Source organism: Orbicella faveolata, unplaced genomic scaffold, assembly GCF_042242905.1.
Source record: "Orbicella faveolata isolate gen_17 unplaced genomic scaffold, um_ofav_v1 contig_12, whole genome shotgun sequence".
Lineage (NCBI taxonomy): Eukaryota > Metazoa > Cnidaria > Anthozoa > Scleractinia > Merulinidae > Orbicella > Orbicella faveolata.
Window position 1 is genome coordinate 17,508,794 of NW_028301539.1, and position 17,767 is coordinate 17,526,560.

Here is a 17,767-nt window from a genome sequence, read left to right on the forward strand (position 1 = left end):
GCTATGCCGTAAGAATATGAAAGCACAGCTTTATTTCTATGGTTAGGCCTACTGTCCACACTAATTCATCACAAAAACCGAGCTTTTTGAAAATGCCCTTCAAACTGGAGGAATTTGAAAACACTAGCCTAGCCTAGTCAAGGATGGGGCGAAGAGAAAAAAAAAATTATAATTTAATTATCATGGACATTGTTAACAATTAAATTTTATTTGAGTTTCAATTAAAACCACCACTGTATTCAAGTGGCCAAGAAATGCCAATTCAAGAGTTGATCAGCCCCCACCTCATTCTCCCTTGGCCACTTCACTCTCAGCCAGTTCTTTCTCGGCCCTTCCAGCTGAGGTCAGACCCTTCCAGCCGGAGCCTGTTCACAGGCTATGAAAATGCGGCTTTTCATTTTCATGTGGACAGAAAACATTGTGAAATCCAAGCATTTTGAAAACGATGACCTCATGATAATCATGTGATTTCCCTACCCAATTTTTTTCAAATACAAATCCAAAATGGCAGGTAATTGTTGCATTTTTACGTTCCTCTGGCATGGTGTGGACAGAAAACTTTTGATGCACTTTCAAATTCCACTGGCATAGTGTGGACGGAGCCTTATTATACAGTCTCACAAAGGATTTTGCATCCGAGATACTGCGCTTATTTTCAGAAATATCAGGAGCAACAATGGCTTCCATGAAAACAAGAAATGCCTGAGGGTCCTCAGTGAGCAAAGTGATAAGATAGGCTCCAAGTAAACCATGCCAAGGGGAAACAATCAGGGTGGTGAAAGGCTACGTACCTTAGATAGATAAACATCCATCCAAGAAGAGAAGTAATGTGCCTAGGATCATTGTGCTAATAGCAACTTTTCCTTGCTCATTTAGCTGACTGTGTGAATGAAATGAAAGTTTTCCTAACCAGGTTTTCTTTTACAAGTAATATTTTCTCATGTGAATTGATTAATAAGAAATTCCTTTCACCTGTTGATTTGAGGGCACAGAGTACCCTTTTGGAGAATGGAATTTACCAAAACTTTCCATATTCACGAACAAGTTTCCCTTGTTGAACCATGTCTGTGTCTGCATAACTTTTGTAATTTAGGGTTGAGGTTGTTCATTACCCTCAAACAACTGTTTGGATATTTTGTGTTTCCGTGCTCTCAAATGTATGCGATGATCACGTGCTTATACAAGGTTCAAGCTGTTGTTGCCTTAGGGATTGGCAAGTTTTGTTTGTTCGCCCTTCCTGGTTACAACCCACTAATTTTTGCCCTTGTCACTTGTCATGCACAAACCATTTGCCACCATCTGGAAAGTGACATAAACTGTCTCTGTTGGTGAAAAAGTGATAAAATATGAAATTGCATGGCTATCAGAAAAGCTTTTGCTAACTCACAACGTCAGCTCAATACACTTTGCAGACAGTCACCTGGTTTCTTCTCTTGAACTTTGTGTTACACAAAAAAGATTATTGGAAAATAAAAATATTACATGAACAAACAAATTTATTGTAAAAAAAAGTAAAATTAAATACACCAAAATATCAATAACGATGATCATAATAATAATAATAATAACAATGATAATAATAATAATAATAATAATAATAATAATAATAATAATGAACTAAATGCTCTTTCTATTATTCTGAAGGAGACTTCTGCTGTACTTGTCTCTTCTTGACTTCCCAGTTGTAAACTCTAGCCATATCTACAGGTGGTAGGTTAAGGAAGATGTTATAATTACAACTCTTTTACCTTTGTCTCATTTACAGCCAACTCATAACAATCCTATCGGTGGAAATAATGACTATGTAGGAGACTAGTTCATTTCCCCTCAATAACAATCAACATTACTATATTCAAAAAAGTGATGTGGTACTTGTTCAAATTTTCAATGTATTGATTTCACAGTGGTGATAACTTAAGAGAAACAAAATTCAAAAATTTTTCTGACTAAATCATAGAGGTAAAGGGGTAAGTCAGGGATGGGCCAAGTGATACATTTCACCAGAGCTTGTACCATTTTCTGACACATTAAGCAACTAGGAATATTTCTAATCCCCTCTGAATGGGATGCTAGTCCGTCACAGGGTTACCCCCAGCATTAAATTTGCTGTTACCCATTTATTCACCTGGGTGGAGACAAGCACCGTGAGAGCAAAGTGTATTGCCCAAGAACACAACACAATGTCAAAACCAGGGCCCTAACCCAGACCGCCCAATCTAAAGTCTACTGCAGGGCTTGAAAAAATTTGAATTATAGCTTGCACTTTGGACAAGCAGCTCTCAAATATTACTTGCCCTTTCTTTTAATTTAGTTGGCAGACAACTTGCCTGGGCCCTTGCCCATTGGGCAAGTGACAAAGAAAAGTCACTTGCCCAGCAGGAAAATCTACTTTTTTCAAGCCTTGTACCGCGTTAACCATTCTAGGCCATCATGCTTTCCACTACACCAAGTCATAGCAACTCTTACTCTTATGTCTTTATATTGTGTCACTGTCATTTTTTTTGTCATTCTCATGAATCAAAATAGCTCTTATTGCAGTTGAGCCTGCGGTCAAATATTCCTTTCTTTAAAAAGGCATACAAATGAGTCGAACGGGTCAACACAAAGCAAAATTGACCCTTTCTCCTCGTTTGTATGTCAAACCGCTGTTAACTTCAATAACAGCTATTGACAGAGGGAGTGGTTGTGTCATATAAATAGTCATTGATGGTACAAGTACAATCATGGACAAAAGTCTTGGGACAAATTTGGCGCTTTTTTGCACACGCCAGACACAAATACAACTGCACCTGGCTAACCTTGCCCCCCAGCCCCCCATACAATGTTGAAAACTAGCACCTGCAATTTCACCTGATTTTCGACATTGTGTTGGGTGGGGAAGGGGGACAGCAACGCGTTTTTAAAGGATATAGCAGCGTTTTCTTCAAAATTCAGTTCTAAAACACAGATGATTCGTTAATCTTACATAAGTGTCCCAAGGACTTCTGTCTATGATTGTAGATGGATGGCCGTAAAAGCAGATTTGCACAATATCGTCATTCGACTACATCTACCAGAATTCCCTTAGTTTTTTCCTTATTGTTTAAATTTTGAGGCCCCTGTTGCCTGTGGGGTTTAAATAACAATTGCCCTAATCAGCACAAAAAAAAACAGAAAAAGCTAAAGATTCTCGAGTGGTAGTTATAGTGAAATGATGCCATCATGCAAATCACCTATTGACAGTTTTAAATCCTCTCTCTTCGAGGTTGTTGTTCCGTTAAGGGTAACATGCCATACTATTCTTTACTCACGTGTGCAAAGATTAGCAAACCCCTGTTTTTAACAAATACTTTTCTATTTCTCTACCTTATGTATTTACTTATAAATAGAAGCATTAATTACAAGTACTTTCAAAATGATTTTGAAGGATACTGACTTCAGTTGTAGTGTACTGATCTCTCAAGAAGCCCAAATCTTCCTCAATTTCTTTTAAGTTTTTCTGGGCTGTATTCAGATTTTTTGATAACAGAGCTTCTGCCTCTTTAATGCTGTACTCCAACATGACATTTGCCTGATAGAACAGAAGTCATGAAAAGAATGAATAATGGCACCTCATCAGTAACAATGTCCATGACATGGCTTGTTCTATGAGAACCTGTCAGATCATGTTATGAAGGCCTGGTTCAAACATTGACCTTTACATGTGCCAAACCTACTGTTGCTATAAGGTACATGTAAAGTTCGACATCTGATTCAGTCATGAACAACACATTTGTATATGGGTCGACCTTGCTTTCTTTTCATCTATGGCAGTCAAATAGAATGAGAAAATTACAATTCAATTCAGCGGAGTCTAATCCATACAATAAAGTTCCATAATATAAATTATAATTTGCCTAAAAAATTAAGTCTTGAGTTACAAATTAAGTCCAGCACACTAGACGATGTTTGAATCAACTATCAAACTTAATAATTTGAGTCAACTCAAATGGGTATTAGGTTTGGCACCTGCAAAGTTCAACACTTGAACCAGACCTTAGTCCCCCAAAAAGATTTCCACAAACATGCACTGTATGAATAATAAATCAAAAAGAAAATGGTGTCAATTCTACTTTTTAAACAGACACAATCTCAGATAGTACATAGTGTAAAGTACAGCAGTAGCATGAAGTAGTCATACAAGTGCCAACCCCTGCCCACTCCCTTTTTGCATTGACTGTGGTAGTCTGCTTGAGTCAAATATGAATGGACAGGACAGAAAGCTTGATTAAGTCATAATCTTAGCAGCGGATGCACACGTATGTGTAACATATTTTTATTCCAGGCACAAAAATGACTTGCAATATTTGTTAGTCAAGACAGCTTTCAACTTTACTGTCAGGTGGTGTTTGCCCTGATATCTATCTATTTTAAATTCAATACGCATTGAAGTAAAAAATGTGACAATTTAACTTTTCACGCAATTCATGCCAAAGTCTGTAACTTGATACTTTTGTTTTTCTTGCAAAGATGTGCAACATGATACTTTCATTTTCTCAAACATTGACAGATGATGGGCTTGTTTTTTTTCAATGCTGAAGATAAATGAAAGAAAGTTGGATGTCGGATGTAAAAATAGAAGAACAAGATAGTGTTTGCACAATAAATTCTTTGAAATTGATTGCCTGATAAAAACTGACGCTATAAAAGAACAATGTTTCGCCCAATCAACCATCATTTTAAAGTTCGATAGAAGAATAAAAATTACATGCATAAATATATAGTTAAAACCGCTAAAATATGTGTATGGAAACAGTAGGTGATAAAAGTTAAAAAAGGCCAATGTGCATGGTACGCGAAGTTGTAACAAAAATATTGATTACGATAATTATTGTAAGCTGAGGAGGATGAAGAGAACTTAAAAGTGTTGAAACCATAAAGTTGATTATTATAATTATTATTACCAAAGAACTAAACAAATACTTTTGTGCAGAGCAAGTCACATTGTTTGTTGAGTTTTGGCTTCAAGTTTCTAATAAAAATCATTTCAAATTGAAAACTAAGTCAGTCAAGCTTGTGTTGGCACTTCTTAAGAATCCTAAAATCCTTTGTGATGTCCTCTGGCTCATTTCCGTGTTGTTCCGTCACGTGACATCCAATTGCTGACCCTTTATGTTCTTTGATACATTGGTGCAAGTGGCGGCACCATCAGCCGACATGAATAGCCTTGCAACTGGGGTTCACAGGCAGGCAAAACTTTTTGAAGTGAACTGCTTCTAAGAAAAACATCCCTTTAGATGGTCAAACCAGGCAAACAAAATCGTCCTTACAGCCGATCAATTTGCCTGGTGCCCCACCCTTAATAAAACCTCTGGGAAAGTACTTGGTTGGGTGACCAAATAAAAATACCCTACACTGTAATGATTTTTTTCTTTTCCTCTTTCTTCCCATTCCAAGAAGATATTAGTGACTGCAGAACTCCCAGCCCTTTTTTCCATCAACTATTTGTATAAATGATTTCGCTGTATCCATGTTTATTCACACCATCATATAAATCGTAGCAAACCACACTGTTCAAATTCTTCTCAATTCTCTCGTCTGTTTCTCATCTTTAGATTTTAATCACTACTTTAATCATTCAAAAATTCATACAGCTCACAAAATTTTGCGATTTCAATACCGTCCCTTCTACCATCAAGGAATGCACTAATGTTACGACACCTTTTTATCCAATTTGCACTCTATTATCTGTCAAGTGGCTACTTACGGAGGGTTAAAACAAAAGAAAATTTTAAACTTTAAGCTCTGAAAGTGGTCATGGTCGCTTACAAGAGGTTCCAAAAATAGTGATTTAACTTCAAAATTTTTGGTATTTTGGAAAACTGGCCACTCAGGAAGAGGCAGTGGCCTACAAGAGGTGGTTGAAACCAGAGGTTCGACTTTAATTAGCTTCTTCATATTCATGACGCACAACAGGGTTCATACCCTTTTTCAGAAACAAATTTCCAGGACTTTTCCAGGACTTTTCCAGGACTCAGATTGATTTTTCCACGACTCTAAAATTTACATTAACCCTTTCACTCTCAAGATCCCAATTTTAATTCTCCTTGCTGTGTGCCATACATTTCATATTTTTTGCTTAAATTTAACAGATTTCCAGTACTTTCCAGGACCAGTAGCCCTTTTCCAGGACTTTCCAGTCCTGGAAAATGCCACCCTAAAATTCCAGGACTTTCCAGGTTTTCCAGGACCCGTACGAACCCTGGTACAAGTTTAAGATAGTACGCGGTATATTTTGTTTACCCCAAGCCACAGCATGACCGTTTCTGTTGGCGGTACTTCTGCAGTGCAATAGACCTGATCAGACAACAAAAATCTGCTCTGAAGTGGCTCAGAACTATCCTAACAACAGAAACCAAGACATAAATTAGTTTACTGCATAAAACTACAGAGACATGATCTCTGTTTGAGTGTATGTTGTTTTCTGTTATTACTGCTTCTCAAGCTAGAAGCTTCTCACCTTAAGGTCATTCCCCAGTATTGCATTGCACATCCCTACTGCGCATAATTTCACGCGTGACTAGTTCGCGTGCATTAAAAAATGGCGGCTTTTTCTTTGTGACTGGACCTCGCCATAGAGGTAAATCGTCATTTCCTCGAAAACGAGTACAGTGACCTATCATTTTTTTCTGTTGTGTTGAATTGAGCCATAAATTTCTCTATGTAAAATAAATATGGGCCAATTCTCAGTGTTGAGCATGAAACAATCGTCAGAAACGTGAAGTTAGCAAGCAATCGTGACTATAATCATGGTGCTATTGTAAGGATTTATATGGTATAAACAAGGTGCTGTTGCTCCTAAACGAACATGGGGACCCCTCATTTTTATTTCAAAATTTAAGTTCCTACAATATAAACAGTCATTAGGCAAAGTTTGACAAAAATCTCAGTGCAGGTTCTATTTTAGTGGAATGACCTTAACTGAGATGACAAACTTCTGCTCAAACTCATTAATAATTCAACAAGCTTAAAAAACAAAATAATAACCATGATGATGTTTGCATGATAATTATGTGATCTTAAAAGCTTACTTGCATGATCAAAAATGTCATCATTTGACTACAAAGTTCACCAGGATTCATTTACTTTCTCCTTCATTATGTAAATTTTAAACACATTGGGGTTTAAATAACAATTGCACTAGTACATGTACACATCAGAAAAAGGAAAAGTGGACAATTCTAGTATCTGTAGTCGAATGATGCTATCACGCAAGTCACCTATCAGCATCTAGATTTTTACAATATTAATTTGTTGCTTCCTTCTAAGCATTAGTAACTATAAAGAGAAATCAAACAATCAAGACAAGACAGTGCTCTACCACATTTCCTAACATGTGGACATTTATCAAAATACTCTGATACGCATTTCTTCTAAGTCTATGCTTAGAAATGTGATAAAACAGGGTCTCTCAAATCTAAATGTACCATGGTCTTTTAGCCCCTTTGCCCAACAGAGGATCTTGAGTTCACATCCTGGCCCACTTGACCACAGACCAGAACATACCACAAGACTTTGATAAACCCATCCTCATCCTTACAGCCCCCCCCCCCCCCCCGCCCCCGACAATGAACTCACCACTCTAAATCTGATGCAAAAATCCCTTGAATTATCTGATCATAGGCTTAGCTCTTAAAAAAAGACAAATGATGACAATACCTTTTTTGAAGTTAATAGTGTTACCATCTCTAAACTAGAATTTAAATCTGGAACTTGAGTTTGCAGTCTGTAAGAAATGTAGAATAGAAAAATATTGGTACTCACAAAAACAGGTGCAGTAATTCCAAATTTCTCAACATGTAGAGAAGTAAAACACAGTGAATTATCCAGTAACCAGTGTCACTCTATCACAATTACATCATGCTCTTATGTGGAATTGTAGATACTCTTTTCAGTGGAGTATCTTCATATGATCCTTTCCTGTTAACCTTTAGTTTTATTTCTGAACATTTTGTTTCTCAGTTCACTGTTTTATTTCTGAACAAAGATACATTTTAATCAAATGGTAGCAACAAGATTCTACTTCTGATGTTTGTATGTATAATTTTGTTAATGGAGTAAATTTTTTGCGAAGGAAATTTTTGTGGGAATTATTTTTGAGCGAAACCTTCAAATGGATTAAGCTTCTGGTGGTTGAATCGCAGAAGGATGGTCTACAGATTCCTGTAAAAATTTCTTTGGGCAATTGATTGTGAGTGACACGAGAGCTTTTCAAAGTATGTTAAAAATGCAGATATTTGACCATCCGTCGTCAAATTTCAATTTATGGGTTAGACATATATTTTAGCACGTGCCACATGTCTTGAACTATATTAAGTTGAAATAGACACAGAGCTGATAATTTCAAAATGTTCTAACCTTATTTGCTGTAAAAGGCAGGTCCAAAAGCCTATTTGACGTGTTTCTGTCACCATTCATCGCACATTAAGCAGAAGTTTGCTTTTGTTTACACAATGTCCGATGTACATTGCCAACTGTCAACTTATTTAATGGTCGAATACCATGAATCTATGACCCTCACTTGACAAATATAATCACCACTGCATCTAAGTCAAAAATGGCTAAGTGATTTGAAGATAGTTGCTTGCTTTGCACTTCACCAAAATATTACATTTGATCATCATTTGATCTATTGCTGCTTGAATCCTTGCTTGCAGCGGTTCCTTGTTTGTTTGTCACGCAATGCTGTCATCCCATTTTAGGGGGTGGGGGTAGGACAATTTCTATCCTAATACGTAAGGCTCCGTAAGGCTTGAAACCACAGTGAGGACGCAATCTTATTGAGTAGGAAGAGATTAAATTAAGCAATGAAAAGAATGAGTAGTTAACCCTTTACCCCCTTTAAGGCGAACGGCAGTTTTTCCCAAATCGGCAAATAAAGACACTCTGCCTGTGTACAATATGCCATTTGAAAGCCACTAATCAGCTTATTTAAGAATTGACATCAGCAGTTATGAAGGAGGTAGACATTTTGAGAGAAATTGTTTTAAAATGGGAAAATGAACGACTTCAAAAATGTATCAATCTTCTACTACATTAGGTATACCCCTAAACTATAGCTTATTTAGCAGCTCTTAGTGCATAGCTTGATATGAAACAAGTCTCGCATTCCATTTGCATCCCGAAAAAGGAACTAAAAACTTCTGGGGGTGGTCAACCATGTCTTGGATGGGATGGGGTCAACATTTTATGACTTCAATGAGCAGATCTTCACAAGACAACTTTCATGGAAAAAATTCATAGAAATCTATCAAATATTCATAAAGTTATGACCTTGTGTGCCAATTTGGGGTTAACTGTTGCCCGTGTTGTCATCTTTTACTAGACCACCGCTACCTACATGCCCTGCGAAAATACTGTAATGCTAAACTCATACCTAGGTCTTTTCACGCTGTGCAATTATTTTTGGTTTACATATGATACAGTGGGCTAGCCTCGGGGAAATGGGAGGTGGCCCCTTAATAGGGGTTGGCCGCTTAATAGAAGTTGGTGTACCTTGAATATCTTTTCACTACCGGGTTACAAATTTCTTGGTGAACATGGAGTCAATTCAAGACAATCAATTTGGACGTCATCCTCGGAGACCCAGGGGCAGTTAGTGGGAGCGGGGAAAAGTCTAAATGGGTGAGAAAAAAGTTCGGGCGAAGACCCATTTAGACTTTTCCCCCGCCCCCACTAACTGCCCCTGGGTCTCCGAGAATGACCTCTATCATGATTGTCTTTGACTCCATGTTTACCAAGAAATTTAGCTAAATTTATAACCCGATAGTGAAAAGATATCCCAGGTACACAAACCTCTATTAAGCGGCCAACCCCTATTAAGCGGCCACCTCCCATTTCCCCAAGGGTAGCCCACTGTATTATACATAAACCAAAAATAATTGCACAGCGCGAAAAGACCTAGGTGCGAGTTTAGCGTTACAGTATTACACAGGGCATGTAGGTAGCAGTGGTCTAGTAAAAGATGACAACATGGGCAATGGTTAACTATTCATTCCTTTCATTGCTTTATTTAATCTCTTCCTACTCAACATGATTGTGTGCTTCCTGTGGTTCTAAGCCTTACGGAGCCTTACATATTAGGATAGAAATTGTCCTACCCCTACCCCCTAAAATGGGATGACAGCATTGCATGACAAACAAACAAGGAACCGCTGCAAGCAAGGATTCAAGCAGCAATAGATCAAACAATGATCAAACGTAATATTTTGGTGAAGTACAAAGCAAGCAACTATCTACAAATCACTTAGCCGTTTTTGACTTAGATGCAGTGGTGATCATATTTGTCAAGTGAGGGTCATAGATTCATGGTATTCGACCATTAAATAAGTTGACAGTTGACGATGTACATCGGACATTGTGTAAACAAAAGCAAACTTCTGCTTAATGTGCAACAAATGGTGACAGAAACACGTCAAATTGGCTTTCGGACCTGCCTTTTACAGCAAATAAGGTTAGAACATTTTGAAATTATCAGCTCTGTGTCTATTTCAACTTAATATAGTTCAAGACATGTGGCACGTGCTAAAATATATGTCTAACCCATAAATTGAAATTTGACGATGGATGGTCAAATATCTACATTTAATGTACTTTGAAAAGCTCTCGTGTCACTCACAATCATTTGCCCAAAGAAATTTTTACAGGAATCTGTAGATCATCCTTCCGCGATTCAACCACCAGAAGCTTAATCCATTTGAAGGTTTTGCACATGGTGAAAATCAATTATTTTCACGAGGTACTTTTAAGTAAGTGAAATACATGTCTTCAAAATTTAATTATTTTGCACCCAAAAAGACAATGCCGCATTCCCTAAAATCAACCCAGTACACATTTAAACATTGCACAAAACTATTTGAGTGACGGAAGAATGATGTGGTTTTGCATGCGAGACTCTAACTTGTTTAATAAAATGGTGCGTCAAATGACGATTTTAACGGAATTTGGTAATCTGTATATTTCTTTGAAATAAGAGGATATTTTGCCAAAAAAACTATCCAGTAGTCTTTGTCACACCCTAGCCTATCTACCATAGGAATATGAGCGAAATCAAATTTTCGACCCTTGCCGCGAAATTAAGAATTTGTCTGATTTTTACAGGCAGGCACCCTTAAAGTGCCACTGAAACGAAATTTTCGTATGTGAGATTTTTGCTTAGTAATAAAGTTTCAACCTTACTTGGAAAAACTGCGGACTTTTTTTCCGCATACGGTAAGCGAAAACTGCTTTTTCAGCCGTTCGAAGTTGGCAGGTTAAGCCCAAAATTGGCGGCCATCTTGGCGCGGCCAAAACAGCCTAGTGACGTCACTGGTTGTATTACTCTCATGCCGCACTGAAAATTTAGAGTGATTATGGGAGAGGAGAATACTGTTCGAAGCCCCTCAAAAAACATCTTAAGGACATCTCAGAGCTGTAAAGCAGATAATAACAGTAGCCTTAGACAAGAAGAGGTGGAGAGTCGATCCTGGGGTTTTTCAGTCTATTTAATTGGATATTTGCAGGATATTTTATGTAAGGAAGCAAACGAGTGGGAGTTCTTAGATCGCAAAATGATCGGGACTCTTGGTGAAATGGCCACCACTCAATTAAAGAAAACCTACACTCATAAAGTAAAAAAGACATGAAAACAAGAGAAAGCGGCTTTTGAAATTATTATCCGGACTGCTGCTACACGAATCGCAGCAACAACGCTTCGAGTTTCGAGTCACTTCGCTTCGAGGAAACCAGACGCTTTGTGAGTTTCACCGCGGACGAGATTGTGCTACAGTGACCTTTAGTCCAGTTGTATCTGTTACACCCTACAAGTTATCAAATCAGCAACAATTTAAGAAACCCTCTTCTTTTATGTGAGGGAGCGAATTTAAACTATAAAGGTAAACTAAGCTGCCATGACCCTACAGGTATGTTTCCAGGAAACGTGAGAAAGTGTGACAATGTCGACGGCGAAAGGTGATATATGCAAATTAGTTCAAATTCTGTTTAATAAACCTTCGAAAGGAGTGTAAACTAGTGACGTTTTAACGAATTGCTTTGAATTTGGATACCGTTAAATGAAGATCATAGACATAAGTATGTGCTAAAGAACTCAAAGTAATCCATCGACCATGAAATATTGCAATTGGGAGATACGTGTAAAAGAGAAGCGAAATTCCCGCTTTGTTTACACTGATACGTATGCGGCGATAAAGCAAACCCTGCTGCGGATCACAATTTTCAAAGATACATTTTGTCTACCACAAGAACTCTCACTTATTAGTATCATAAAAGGATGCCCTCTGTATGCAAAGAAGTACTCGACTCAAAGTTTGTGGACCGTTAATAACTTCGTGATTGTGCGAATGGCTGATGCGCTTACGGCTTTTACCGCAGTATAGTTGCCGAGGATATATTCGAACCTTGTGTAGTAGACCTTAGATAAACGTGAGAATCCAAATTTCAGAACCAGGCTGAAAACAGACGACGAAATATCATGTTTAGGCTTTAGGACGTGATATAAAAGTTGCCACACTCGTCTTCGAAACCTCCAATCGAGTACTCAAGATGTTCGAAAAGTAACTGAGCTGTTCTAATCTGTAGCATTTATTTTGGTGAATCTACACTCTTTGGCGCCCTCCAACGTTCATGATATGTATTTCCTGTCAAGACAGGACAGAAATTACAAGGTAGAAAACTAGCAGGTATCGACAATATGAAAAATAGACTTGAATAAATCAAGTGAAAACAAGAGAAAATCTATAGCGCTTCTTGCGTGAATACAACCAGTGACGTCACAAGGTCCTTAAATTCGGTTCCAGAGCCCGGACACAGTTTTGCTCCAAAAAGTCGATTTCAGCAGCTAAAAAAAGCACTTTCCGTTAGGATTTGACAGAAATAAAGTTCACCATTATTTTAAGCACGTTTGAAACTACAAATTGGGCTAATAAAAGAGAGTACGAAAATTTCGTTTCAGTGGCACTTTAAAAGCTGAAATTAAAAGCACTCTGCTGATCCTACAAACAGCAAAGGAAAGCCGCAAAGTAAAAGTTTCTCTCTGAAATCAACACCTTATTATTTGGCAATGCTAATTACCTTATCAAAAATTAATTTTTTGTTTTAACGGTATACTTGTCATCAATGAACATTTGTATTGTCTTGACCCTGACAAAACGATTATCAATAATTGATAATCACAACCACTCTTTCGTTGACAGAAAATATAAAACAGCACATTTCCAAAACTACATAAAAAACTGAAAACTGCAAATGAATCATACCTTGACTTCATTATCACTACTGTAAAGCGTATATTTCAGTGCTCATACAATGCTCATACAGTGCTCTAACAGTGCTCATTCAATTCAGACAATGCTCATTCAATTTACTTCAAGACTGGCAAATGTACAACTGACCTACCAATCCATAAATTTATGTAGACCCTTCAGCTATTGCATGTGCAACTTGCCTGTCTATCTAAATTTGTATGTATGGATGATATGTTCTTATTATGAGTTTGCCAGTGAGCGCAAATTTATCTGACACTGTATAAACCAAAATCAACCCCCAAATCTTTGTTTAAAAGCTGAAATTAAAAGCACTCTGCTGATCCTCCAAACAGCAAAGGAAAGCCACAAAGGAAAGCCGCAAAGGAAAAGTTACTCTCTCTGAAATCGACACCTTATTATCTTTAAAAATAGTGGGCAACACTAATTACCTCACTGTGTACTTGTCATATCAATTAAAAGCACTCCGGTGATCCTACAAACAGCAAAGGAAAGCTGCAAAGCCTTCACCTATGGCCTCTGCGACTTACTTGTCTATCTAAACTTGTATATATGGAGGATATGTTTTTATTATGAGTTTGTTCATGAATGCAAATTTACTCAATACTGTATAAACCAAAATCCACCCCTAAATCTTCTTTTAACAGCTAGAATTAAAAGCACTCCGCCGAACCTACAAACAGCAAAGGAAAGCAGCAAAGGAACTCCCAGAATGCATTTTTGCTTCCACAGAGGGATAAATTGTGCGCGACATAAGTGCAACGGACATAAGCACAACGAAGTAAGTGAGAAATCATTATCCAAAGGAATGCAGCACGCTGGCTTAAAGCGATGATGTCGCACAATATACAGGTCATCACTTGAGAAAAAACAGAAGCAAACAAAAAGGTGGCAAGGAGACCTCCAAAAAAAAGAGGCTTCTAGCTTCAATTTTGAGTTTTGTGTGCACGGCATGACCAATCACGGCTGTGGTCTAAGAAAAACTACAAGGAGCCCAAAGGTCCCTAACTATAAAATCCTAGGTGCCCAGCACTTAAGCTTAGATGAAAAAGTAAGTTTTTCCACTCACCCAAAGGCAAAAGTTAGTCACCTGCGATATCCAGGCACCTCTAGAGCACAGCCCTGCCAATTCACCACAATTTCATTAAAAAATGTACACGCTTTTTTTCTTAGAGCTGGAAAATAATGTTGAAATAGTTGTGGATGCTGGGTAAGAAGAGTATAGTAAGTTGCTTAAGATTTATGCAACAGTGGTGTGATCGATAACTACAAGCTGTTCTTGTGCCATAACTGCGTACTTGACTATTTGTTACAAATTGAGAAACATCAGGAGCAACAACTGTTGTGATAACGAAACATTAATTTAGATATCTGAAAAAAGTTGATTTGAAAAATGCCTAAAATGCCCAATTTAGTAAATAAGGGAGCAGAATGTGCTTAATGGTCTGAGTTGGTAATGGTTGCACACCATACTTTTGTAAATTAAAGAATTGGTTCATGCTTTTAGTTGTGCGTATATCGAGTTATGGATGCACGCGGGAAGTTCGGAGAGCACATAAGAAGCATAAGCTTCTTGAGTGCTCACCACACTTCCCAAGTACATCTATAACTCGATATACACACAGCTAAAAGCATGAACCAATTTTTTTATAACGTGGCGACAACAACTTGGGCACTAAAACATGTTTTATTTGTGATTGACTGCAAAGTTCTCACAATGCACGGTGAAGGTAAACAAAGGTCATTAGGATCCTAACACACCACAATCAGTTGAGCAACGGTTGAACGAAAACACTTAACCTGGTTTCTAAAATTGTCAATGAAAAATCTGCCTCTTCGAATTAATTATAATGAACATGTAGGTAAACAAAGTGAAAAATACTCAGTGAAAATGCAGACAAACAAAGTCAAAATACTCAAGTTTAAGTAAACATCTTAGCTGGCAAAAGTCAAAGGCTCAAAGTAGAGTTTGGATTGTTCAGAATAATCCTCACATTGGCGAAACTTAAACAAAAGGAACTTGCACTAAACTCAACAGAAATTTTGCAGCTAAATTGAAACTGCACATGTCATCTTATATAAGCATGGCCGTGTGTACATAGAGATTTCATTCATGATGGCTCAATAGGAATTAGATAGGACTAGCACGGCCAGGGCATGATGAAAAGGCTGTCTGATAACCCAGGACTAGTGAAACAATCGCTCGGGCTAGCACTGACTTATCACAGGTTGCCCGATGGACAAGCATGAAGTGGGTATGAGTGAAACACTGTTGCTTGTTTATTTTTTTGTTTTCTTTTTTACTAATGGCAAACTTCACATGTTGTGTTTAACAGACAGTTCGTGAGAGAAAGTGAAACAATAGAAATGTTTTTTCTAAGATAGAGTAAAATGTAAAATTTAAGCAACTGAAGTCAATTTTTTTCCCGATCGTATGTCCCGACAGAACGGCGGCAATGCAAGACAAAAACTTGCTGTAACAAGGTTATCACATATTTTCATCGTTATCCATGTAGTTAATAGTTTGCTCAAGTAAGCATATGTCTTGAAGCATATGGAACCGTGAATAGCAAGGAGCACTGGAGCGGTAGCTAAGATTTCATCTGGTTATGCATAGTACGACTGAATAAATTGTGTTTCACGTACATGAAACGTGTGACAAATTAAAAACATTAAGGCATAAAACAAATTTACTATCATTTAGAAACTACAAAATAAGACAAAGCATATGACTTAAATCATTGACATATTCCTTCCTAAAAGAAAAATTTCAGCGATATTTGGCAAACAGCTGTTTTAAAAAACATGTTGTGTGACAGCTTTTCTTTACCACTATAAACTACGCATGTAAAGTAATTCGATATGTTGTTTTGACTACGCAAAAATTAAAACTTTGACTGGGTTTTTTAAAAGACCTTAAATCTTCAGTACTTTCTTAGATTCTCGTATGAAACTTCTTTGAATGAAGAAAAAGTCAGTTGCTATGCCATTTGGGAGTGACGCGCTTCTAAGTCAGTTGTTAGTTCAAACTCACTGTTAACATGACATGAATTTACATCTAGAATTTTCCACAGTCATTTTTTGGAAAATTACATCTTAGAGCCTTAATCTTTCACTACCCAGTAGCTTTAATCCTGAACTACATGTAGTAAATATCTCCATAAATAATGTACAATAAAATAGCATAAGTCGTGTGACCAAATCAAGGTTTACAACTGTTTGGGGAAAAATATGCCGCCTTGCATCTTAGTCTACAATATAAGCATGGATAGCCGCCACTAAATTTTATTACAGTACCTACGAGATTAAAACGAATGACTTAAGTCTTGTTAGTTATGGATATGAAATTTTCAAGGGGTAGAGGGACCCAAGTAAAAAAGTCATGGAAATTCCAAGTGATGGGGGGAGTACCGTGAAACTCCCAGGAACGGAAAATCATGGGGGGTGGGGGTCAAACTGGTAATGAACCCTCTGTGGGGGGTATAGATATTTTTTAGAACCACACATTAAATGTTCTAAATGTTCTAATGTATAAGGTTTAATTCAAAAGGGAAATCAAAGAGAATTAGCTCATCTAAGCCCTGTATTATTATTATTTTTTCATATTAAATTTATTTAATTATCCTTATTAATAAAATAATTTTGGGCTAGCTCCTCAGAAAATTGGGCTAGTAAGATGAAATTAAAGCTTGCCCGAAAGACAAGCGGAGTTTTTGAATTTCATCTTACTCTGCTACGCGTGCTATGTTACAAAAAAAATTATATTTACAGTACGTTAGTCATGTGTGGACAACCAGGCAGAATTACAATAAGTGATATGAGGACAATTAACCTCACGGTAGCTGTCAATTGACCATTGACAGCTCCCAAATTGCTTAGTAGGCAGAGCATAGCTGTGGGCACAGAATCCTTCAAAGCCCTGAATTTTGTTTTGTTTCTTTAATTAAATACTTAAATTGCCTGGGGAGGATATTGAATTTTCAAAATGGCTGACACATTAGTTAAGCTTAACACAAATTACCGCTTCTTTCTTGCTAGCAGATTTAGTTCCATGAACTTGTACTTCTGGTGTTGCTCATCTAAATCTCTTAGGACAGACTCGGCCGTGTCTTTTCCACTCTTTTTCATGAATTCGTCAACGTCCTCCTACAACCAAGGAAATTGAATTACCGCTGTTTGCGCTTAATCAAATCGGACAACCAAGCCAAATAAAGTTCCCAAAGGGAAATTCCCAGGGAAAAATACTTATAATAGAAAGCATATTACACAAATGTCAAGACCTCACCAGTCTTTACCTAGCGATAAATACTAACCAGGAATAATGCCTCTGGTATTCCACGGTGCTTCTTCGTCTCTGTTGCTTCCTCAATTTGTGGCACCTTTTCTTCAGAGACCTTCTCCATTTCGGACGCCATTTTGTGGGCAAGGAGATTGTACCAGGCCCCCTCGAAAGCTGTGAGCCCGCAATAAGCTAAAGATGAGCATGCGTT

At 37.5% G+C, this 17,767-nt stretch overlaps 1 protein-coding gene across 1 annotated transcript; it reads right to left on the bottom strand.

Moving 5' to 3' along the window:
* Window positions 1–1,478: 1,478 nt before the first annotated feature.
* LOC110060852 (prefoldin subunit 3-like) lies at window positions 1,479–17,755 on the bottom strand. The gene is made up of 6 exons (XM_020767658.2): window positions 17,591–17,755; window positions 17,299–17,423; window positions 7,678–7,744; window positions 6,262–6,360; window positions 3,412–3,550; window positions 1,479–1,701 (listed from the first exon to the last, which is right to left on the bottom strand). Exons 1-6 carry the CDS (start codon window positions 17,690–17,692, stop codon window positions 1,634–1,636), a joined length of 600 nt encoding a protein of 199 aa, XP_020623317.1. The 5' UTR covers window positions 17,693–17,755; the 3' UTR covers window positions 1,479–1,633.
* Between the last annotated feature and the right edge of the window lie 12 nt (window positions 17,756–17,767).